This window comes from Amphiprion ocellaris, chromosome 17, assembly GCF_022539595.1.
Source record: "Amphiprion ocellaris isolate individual 3 ecotype Okinawa chromosome 17, ASM2253959v1, whole genome shotgun sequence".
NCBI classification, from domain to species: Eukaryota; Metazoa; Chordata; class Actinopteri; family Pomacentridae; genus Amphiprion; species Amphiprion ocellaris.
This window is the reverse complement of record NC_072782.1, coordinates 28,593,592-28,603,506: the sequence shown is the minus strand read 5'-3', so window position 1 is coordinate 28,603,506 and position 9,915 is coordinate 28,593,592. Positions and strand designations below refer to the sequence as shown.

General features: G+C 36.4%; 1 protein-coding gene across 1 annotated transcript; it reads right to left on the bottom strand.

The window, feature by feature from the left end:
- Positions 1-583: 583 nt before the first annotated feature.
- On the bottom strand, positions 584-9,895 carry alad (aminolevulinate dehydratase). Its single transcript, XM_023289632.3, has 12 exons — positions 9,738-9,895; positions 8,123-8,248; positions 6,686-6,736; positions 5,097-5,193; positions 3,599-3,734; positions 3,433-3,516; positions 3,112-3,200; positions 2,080-2,135; positions 1,902-1,989; positions 1,731-1,817; positions 1,498-1,627; positions 584-1,026 (listed from the first exon to the last, which is right to left on the bottom strand). The coding sequence occupies exons 2-12, from the start codon at positions 8,239-8,241 to the stop codon at positions 968-970; spliced, it is 996 nt and encodes a 331-aa protein (XP_023145400.2). The 5' UTR covers positions 8,242-8,248; positions 9,738-9,895; the 3' UTR covers positions 584-967.
- Positions 9,896-9,915: the final 20 nt, after the last annotated feature.

The following is a 9,915-nucleotide window of genomic DNA, read 5'->3' as shown; positions in this document are numbered from 1 at the left end:
TCGAGCAGAAGAAACCTGATGATTTAAGATAAAATAACCCAATATACATTTTATACCTAATATTTCCTGAACAACTATTAATAAGTTCGATATACGAGAAATATTTGATCATACAAACAACTACTGCAGTATATACAGATGTTATTAAAGAATGTAAATAACACTATTGAATGGTTATTTCTGTAAAAAAAAAAAAAATTTAATGGCATCTAATCCCTTAAAAAAAAGCTTCATTTCATGCATGAACCCATATTTGAGTGCATTAAAAGACAAGAAATTCTAAAATAATGGCAACAAAACAGCAAATTTGAGATATTGAGTAATGTGAGCAATAGAAAAATAGACATTTACACCAATCGGAATACAAATTAAACTGCTATTAATGTACTTTATTTGCATTTAATGTGAGTTTCGGACACAAACACAATATTAGCAATTATTTTTATGTGTCAACATCCACTTACCTCAAACAAAATAACATCCAGAATCAATAAACTGCCACTTTTCTATGCAATAACGGACGTTAAAAAGGTTTCAATAAAATACTGTTCAAGTTTTTAAATAACTCCCAGACTCTTCTAGACATGATTGGATTGTTTTATTTATTGATCAATAAGAGCTTATTTATTCAGAGACGACGTACGAACCACGTCAGGCAGCAGCCACACATTTACCAACGATTCATACAAATCTACATTTCATAATCCCATCAGTGAGGAGAGATCCCAAAGATACGTTTTCTGTTAGAAAATAGACAATAATAGAGGTTTACATTCCCCGTATCAGCCCTTCAGAAGCTTAGACTAACAGATACAGGTCTCACTTTAAAAAGATAAACAGTGATAAACAGTCTGCAAACAGCTGGAAAAAGGCTTAAAAATAAATGTTTTAATTAGCTTTACTTCCCTTAGCGCTCTTTGTTAGCTTAACTGAGTCTCTCTGTTGGTCCACATCAGGTCTTCATTCTTTATTCCTTCAACCAGGTGAGCAGCTGAGGTGTGTAGTAGGTGATGATGATGTCAGCGCCTACATTAGAGAAAAACTATTAGCATCAAGTCTGATTACGTCTAAAGCTAAACGTACACTGATGCATATTGACATAAGCCACTTTCACACAAGTCATTTTGGACACATTTTGAGACATTCTGGACATATTATTGTCATTTTGACAAGTTTCATGTAACGTTAATCATTTTTGACAAGTTTCAAGTCATTTTGGACAGAAAGAGTCTTGGTAGACAAGTTTTAAGTCATTTTGGACAAATTGTGGACAATGTTTTCTCATTTTAGACAAATTTCAAGTCATGTTGGTCGGTTTTATGTAAGTTTGGACAAGTTTACAGACAGCTTTGACGATCCAACAAGCATAAAAACGCTGTTATCTGCACTATGTGACTTCAAGCTCAACCTTCTGTGCACATTAAAATGCCAGGATGAAGTTTTACCATTTATTGACTCTGTTTTCAGGTGTGTTTGAGCTTTAACTCTCCCTCTTACCTGCCCTGCGGAAGGCTGTCATGGCCTCCATCACGGCAGCCTTCAGGTCAAAGGCTCCGGCCTGAGCTCCGTGCCACATCATTGCAAACTCCCCCGACACGTTGTAGACCGCCAGCGGGTGAGACGGGAACTGAAGGGACCAAATTATTGTTACAAGACTGGTGGTAGATCTATGCTGTGCTGATCTTTGTCAATCCCTCACTGCTGCATCAGTTAGATTAAACTCATCTTACCTTGTCTTTGACTTCCCTCACGATGTCCAGATAAGGCAGACCAGGTTTCACCATCAGCATGTCGGCTCCTTCTCTCACATCTCGTTCCTGCAGATCAACAGTAAAATCTCCCTCAGCTGCTCCAGATACACGTCACCACTAATCCAGATGTTCACATATGTAACACCTTACCACGGCTCGGACAGCCAAACCTCTGGCTCCAGGAGGCAGCTGGTAGCAGCGTCTGTCCCCGAAGGCGGGTTTGGACTGAGCAGCATCTCTGGACACAAACACAGCAGGAAGTTTTTTATTTATATTTATTTATTTACTCCTCTAAAGCTGCTCCACTGGTTCCTGACATCTGACTCACCTGAAGGGTCCGTAGTAACAGGAGGCAAACTTTGCACTGTAGCTCAGCACTGAAACCTGCAGACAGAGAACACAGAAAACCCAAAAACAGATGTACTTTTAATGTCAAAACTAGCAGTAAAATGATCCTCATAATCTAATGCCTTACTCCTCTCTGCCATTGACACTGATCTGGACAAAGGCTTGTCATTTTTTGCATGATTTGTCATTTTGGACTAGTTTCGAGTCACGTTGAACAGTTTTAGGTTATTGTGTCTGTTTTGGACAGTTTAAAGTCATTTTGGACAAGTTTATAGACATTTTTTTAAACAAATTTGGAGTCATTTTGGACAAATTTTGAGTCATTTTGTTTTAGTTTTTGTCCTTTAGGACCATTTTAAGTCATTTTGGACAAGTTTATAGACACTGTCATTTTTTTTTGCATGTTTCAGTCATTTTGGATGAGTTTCAAGTCATGTTAAACATTTTAGTGTCTTTGTAGACAAGTTTCAAGTCATTTTCAACAGGATTGTATCATTTTACACAAATTTACAGACATTTTTGATGAAGTCTCAATCATATTTGGACATACTGAGTCATTGTGGACAATTTTTTGTCATGTTGAAAAGTTAAGTCATTCTGTACAAGTTTGAATTAATTTTGGACGAATTTCAAGTCATTGGACAGTTTCTTTTTGAATAAATTTAAAGCCATTTTGGACATGTTTGGGTCATTTCAAGTCACATTGGACAGGATTTTGTGATTTTTCTTGACAAATTTTGAGCCACTTTGGACAAATGGGGTCATTGTGGACGAGTTTTTAGTCATGTTGGACCAGTTTCCAGCCATGCTGGACTAATTTAATGTCATGTTGGACAAATTTCGAGTCATAATGGACATGTTTTTGTCATGTTGAACGGTTTTGAGTCACAACAAAGGAAAACTGGTCTGATCGGATTGAAGAGCTACTGTAGCACAAATTGTTCCGAGCATTTTATTATGTTGTTTGTACATGTACCTTTCTTCAAACTGGAGCTATTTGCAGTACATTTACCTTGTTTCCAAGCCCGTTGGATATCAGTGCTTGTTTTATGGCTCTGACTCTTCCGTCCATCATATCAGAGGGAGCGATGATGTGACAACCTGCAGAACGGTTTAAGTTGACCTTCAGTGTCACAGTAAAATTCCACTTCATCATATAAAGAATTACTATTGACCAGCGTCTCTGTCAGCTGATACCATGAAAAAAACATTACTCTAAGATGATCTTCAGTAAAGAAATAAGATTGACTCAGCCAGCAGAAGGAAAAGCAGAGATTCCTGTTTGTTCCACCCTAAAAAACAGAAACAATCCTGGCGAAAAGAGAAGATTTACCAGCTCGAGCGTAAGCCAGAGCGACTTCAGCCAGACGCAGACAGCTGGCGTCATTGTTCAGAGTCCCGTCGTTGTTCAGGATACCTGAAGAAAGTAAAGAAAGAAACCTGAGTATGTGTTGGACATAACTACACTACTAAAGTAAATGTAAAGAGGAGAAACTGACCACAGTGTCCATGTGAAGTGTACGGACACAAACAGACGTCACAGGCCACCAGCAGCTCCGGATACAAAGATCTGATCTTCTTAACAGCCAGGACAGCCGGAGTGTCGTCGCTGTCGGCACCTGATCCTCGGTCGTCCTGAGCAGGAAATACAACAGATCAGTGTCTGGATGTGAAAGAACCCGTTTAGTGCATCTCTGGATGTGTCACTGCTAATCTACGGGTGTTAATGTCGATATAAGAGCTTAAACTCTGGAAACTGGCTTCAGGAAGTCGCCCCATTCAAGTCATTTTGGACACATTTCAAGTCAAGTTGGACAGTTTTACGTCATATTGGACAGGTTTTTAGTCCTTTTAGACTAATTCAGGGCATTGAGGACAGGTTTCAAGTCATTTAGGACAAATCTTGAGTCACATTGGAGAGTTTTGAGTTGTTTTTGAATGTTTTTTGTCACATTTGACAAATTTTGGACAAATTAGGTGATCATGGGCAAGTTCTTTGTCTTTTTTAACAGGTTTCAAGACCTGTTTGACAAATTTTGAGTAATTCTAGACAGGTTTTTGACATGTTGGACAAACTTACAGACAATTTTTGAGTCATTTTGGAGAAATTAGGTCATCATGGACAAGTTTTATGTCTTTTTGGGCAGGTTTCAAGACAAATTTAAAGTAATTGTGGACATGTTTCTGTCATGTTGGACAGTTTTGAGTCATGTTGGACAAACTTACAGTTTTGACACATTTTGAGTCATTTTGTCTCATTGTGGACAAGTTTCTTACCATATTAGACCGTCTTAAATCAATCTGCACAAGTTTCAAGTCAGGTTGTACAAATTTTGAGTCATTGTGGACACGTTTTTGTCATTTTGGACGACAGATTTCAAGTCATGTTGGACGCATTTCAAAGCCATTTTTGACAAATTGGATCATTGTGGACACATAACGTCATTCTGAACAGGTTTCAAGACCTGTTAAACAAATTTTGAGTAATTGTGGACATGCATTTCTTCATTTTGGACAGATTTTGAGTCAATTTGGACAGGTTTTTGTCATGTTGGGACAATTTTGAGTCATTGTGGACAAGTTTCAAGCAGTTTTTGACAAATTCTGAGTTAATGGTAGACAAGATTTTGTCATTTTGGACAAATTTCAAGTCACGCTGAATAGTTTTAGGTCATTTTGGACAGGTTATTGCCATGGTGTTCAAAGTTACAGACATTTCTGATAAATTCAGTCATTTTGGTAAAACTGAGAGCGCTGTGGAGAAGTTTTTGCCATCTGGACAAGTTTTAAGTCATGTTGGACACTTTTTGAGTCATTGTGGACATGTTTTTGTCATTTTCGACAAGTTTTGCGTAATTTTGGACAAATTACAATGGTGAGATTTGAGTTTACGGACAAGTTTTTGTCATGGACATTTTTTTAAAAACAAATTCTGAGACATTTTTAAATGAAATTAGCAAAACTTCAGATACACTCTTTTTTTTCAGCTCTACTTACCTTTGCTATTTTTGCTGGAACGCCAAAAATCAGGACACATTTCAAGCCATTCTCCACGAGAGGCTTTAACATTTCCTCCAACTTGTTCACCCCATATCTACAAAACGGTGACAAAATGACAAAAAAGGAAGATACCTTTCAAACAACAGTCTGGTTAAACAGACAGGAAAAAATACAAAAAAGACCACAGAAGCAAAAGTAGAGAAATCAAGAGGGTAAAAGAGGATAAAATACACAAACAAAATAGATGACCGTTCATTAATAACTGTCATATTTATATAATGAAATACTGATAACATCATTTTTGACAAATTCTGAGTCAACAGTAGACTATTTGTTGTCTCTTTGGTCAGGTTTTGGGGCATTTTGGATGAATTTAGAGTCATTCTGAACATGTTTTAGTCACTTTGGATGAGTTTCAAGTAATTTGGGACAAATTTCAGGTCATGTTGGAGAGTTTATAGTTATTCTGGACAAGTTTACAGTCATTTTAGACTAATTTAAAGTCACTCAGACAGAACCAATTCATTTTTGACAGGTTTTGGTCATGCTGGGCAAATTTACAGACATTTTTGACAGATATTGAGTCATTTGGGAAAAATTAAGGACACTGTGGACAACTCTTTAATAATTGGACAAGTTTCAAGTCATATTGGACACATTTTAAGTCATTGTGGTCAAATTTTGAAGTACTCTGGACAGACTTCTTGGCATTTCAGATTAATTTTGAATCACTGAGGACGTGTTGTTCCATGAGTTTTAAATCATGTTGGACATTTTCGACTCATTTTGGGTTCGCTTCAAGTAATCTAGGACACATTTCAAGTCACATTACAGAGTTTTGAGTTATTTTGAACAGTTTTAAGTCAGTCTGGACAAATTTTGAGTAATTTGAACAAGTTTCAAGTCATTTTGTAAGAGCTACAAGTAATTTGGGACATATTTAAAGTCACATTGGTGAGTGTGAAGTCATTTCTGCCAGGTTTTTGTCATGTCAAACTAATTTTCTGACAAATTATGAATGCTTTTGGACACATTAGGACATTGTGGACAAATTTTGTGTCTTTCTGGACAGTTTTTAGTCATTCTGCACAAGTTTACAGTCATCTTAGACAAATTTTATGTCATCCAGACAGTACAAATTCAATTAGAACAGGTGGCATGCTGGACAAATTTAAAGACATTTTTGATAAATACTGAGTCATTTTGGAAAAATTGAGGACACTGTGGACCACTTTTTGTCATTTTGACAAGTTTAAAGTCATGTTGGACACATTTTAAGTCATTGTGGACAAATTTCACGTCATTTTGGACAGTTTTAAGTCATTATGGGCATGTTCTGATAATTTTTTGGTTAAGTTTGAAGTCAATAAAGGAAACAGGTTTGCAGTTTGGTTTTGTGAGTAATAAAGGTCTAACGGATTCTCTTCTTATCTCAGTCCAGGTCCAGTATTTGGCTCTGGGTCCACCCTGCTTCTATCTCAAGACAACACCCTGAAGGGGGTTTGACTGCAGGGGGAAACTCTTTTTGTTGAATTTAACACTTTAATTCACCTGATTCTATCCTGGACTGTATTTATGAGTCTTACCTTGCTTGTCCTGGGAGGCTGTTGATTGGCCCCACTGCATCTTCACTGTCTCTGTAGCAGAAAGTGACAAAAAAAACAGGATAAAGACTAGTTCAGTTTAAGCTCTGAGTGTAATGTACTAAACATCAGACAGTTAAATCTCATTAAAGATATAAAACTTACAATATTACTTTTTTCACTCATTTGTGCTAAATCAGCTTCAGCATCATGAGTAATATTTCATTTTAAGGTACAATATTCCTGTTTCATGTGCAATATTTTTACTACGGTGTGTGTATTAGTGGAAAAATAAGGAAGGAAGTATGACTTCACTTCCTTATTACTCTTTTTCTATTCTAGTCTTATTTCAGTTCACTAATTCTGGACAAACGCAGTCATTCTGGATGAGTTTCAAGTCATTTTGGACAAAATTTTAAGTCATGTTGGACAGTTTTACGTCATGTTGAACAAGTTTATGGACATTTTATGACAAAGTTGGATTAACTTTGGACAAATTAAAAGCATTTTTTTTGTCATTTTGGACACATTCTGAGAATCATTGCCAGTATTACCCTTTACTTTTCTACTGTAGTTTCATTTTAGCTCACTAATATTCGGCAAATTGAGTCATTCTGGATAAATTTCAGGTCATTTTGGACCAATTTCACATCATGTCGGACGGTTTTACATCATTTTCAACAGATTTTTGTCATGTTAGACAAATTTAGATTAACTTTGGACAAATTAAGGACACCGTGGACAACTTTTTTTGTCATTTGGGACACATTTTGCAAATCATTGCCAGTATTACTCTTTACTTTTCTAGTTCAGCCTTGTTTCAGTTCATTAATTTTCACCAAATTGAGTCGTTTTAAATAAATTTCAAGTCATGTTGGACAAGTTTATAGACATTTTTATGTCAAATTTGGATTCACTTTGAACAAATTTAAGGACATTGTGGACAAGTTTTGGATATTTTTGACACATCTTGAGAATCCTTGCCAGCATAACCCTTTACTTTTCTAGTTTAGTCTTATTTCAGTTCACTAACTATGACCAAACTCAGTCATTCTGAATATATTTCAAGTCACTTTGGACAAATTTCACATCATGTTGGACAGTTTTACATCATTTTCAACAGATTTTTGTCAAATTAAGGACATTGTGGACAAGTTTTTGGAAATTTAGGACACATTTTCAGAATCCTTGCCAGTATTACTCTTTACTTTTCTATTGTAGTCTCATTTTAGCTCACTAATTTTTAATTTCAGTGATGTTTTGTACCTGTATCTAATTGCTTACTTTTCTACATAACCTGTGGCAAAAGAACTTCCTAAACTAAACTTAAAATACCAAACCATTTCATATTTGTTGACACTTGATCTCTGTGACATTAGTCAGCCTTCAGAACACTTGTTTTAATTGTCTTTCTTGTGACTCTAAGTTAAACAGACTTACGTGATGAAGATGGGGTAGATAAGATTGTCAGGTCTCAGATCAGCGGCGCAGCTCTGCCAGTATCGGAGAGTTTTGTGGAAATATCCGCTGTGGATGATTGACTCCGCTGGCGTCTGCATCTTTACCCTGAAACGGACACAAAATCAGTCAGAACCCGTCGTTTCTTTACTTCACAGGCAGACAGACAATCCTGCAGTCACAGTGTTTTGCTTCTGCTCAGCCACCGTTTAAACGGAGCAAGCATGCATGGCGCTGCTTCTCCAAACAGCAGCTCGGCTCCAAGTCCACAGACTGCAGGATGCTTCTGTTCAATAAGAACTTTTTTTTAAAAAAACTTAACAGGCTATTTTTGACCCTTTTGATCAGAATAACTCATGCATAGAGCTTGGAGATGATTTAATGATTTCATGAAGTGATTTTATTGACTCAGAAGAATCAGATTGTGATGTCATGTTTGCAATTTTAGAATTTTTCTTCTTTGCACTTTGCAGATTTTAGTCCTCATCTACTGTAGTGGTGAGTTTGGAGTCATTTTGCCAGGTTTTGGTCATGTCGGATGAATTTATTTGACAATTTCAACAAATTCTGCATCACTGGACAAATTATGTGTCTTTCCGGGCAGTTTATAGTCATTCTGGACAAGTTTACAGTCACACATTTCAAGTCACTTAGACAAAACAAACTCAGTTTGAACAGGTTTTAGTCATGCTGGACAAATTTCAAGACATTTTTCACAGATATTGAAACATTTTGGAAAAATTAAGGACACGACATTTTTTTGCCATTTGGACACGTTTCAAGTCATGTTGGATACATTTTAAGTCATTGTGGGCAAATTTTTAAGTATTCTGACAGGTTTCTGGTCATTTTAGATTCATTTGAGTCATCACGGACACACCTCTGTCATTTTTGATGAGTTTTAAATAATGTTGGGCATTTTTGAGTAATTTCATGTTAGCTTCAAGTAATTTAGGACAAATTTCAAGTCATGTTGGACACATTTTAACTTGTTGTGGGCAAGTTTTCAAGTGCTCTGGACAGGTTTCTGGACATTTTAGATGAATTCTGTCTCATTTTAGTCCTCATCTACTGTAATGTATAAGAGTGATGCATAACCAGCTTTTTAAAACATTAATTTGGTCATTTTTGAATGAAAATGTGCCAAAGTTGATTTAGTTTTCCATCAGCAATCACTTAGCAGGACACAGTGGAAATATACGCACACTAATTACATGCAGCACATTTAAAATAAACGAAATTAATGAAAGAAAATACAGATGAGTCCATGTTCTATTAGGATCTGCAGGGCTAACGTGATCTAATCGCAATTTCTAGACATTTATGACCTCAGATATGAATCAGCAAAAGCCAAACTGCCACTTTAAAATGACAAATCATTCCTGTTAGACGGAGCAGTGAACTTTTATTCATCAGAGCAGGTAAGTCAACATTACTAATGCAGCAGGACATTTTGTCACCTTGGCTTAGAAAATAGCTTCGTAATGACCGCAGAGTGAAATAACCACAAGTAGCAGCAGGTAATGACATAGATTTGTCAGAATCTAATTAAATACATGATAGAATGGTGATTATTAAACTGAGTCAGCGTGCTTACCTGTAAGGACGAGAGTTACCGACTTCTCCACACTTCAGTCTACTGAGCGGTACTTCTTCTTCGGTGGTTTGTTTGTTGGAGTCCAACGACGCCGCCTACTGACTCGGACTGTTGCTTATATTAAAGTTAAAAATTGTTTTTAAATCTATACATAGCAGAAAATACCATCTTCGATATT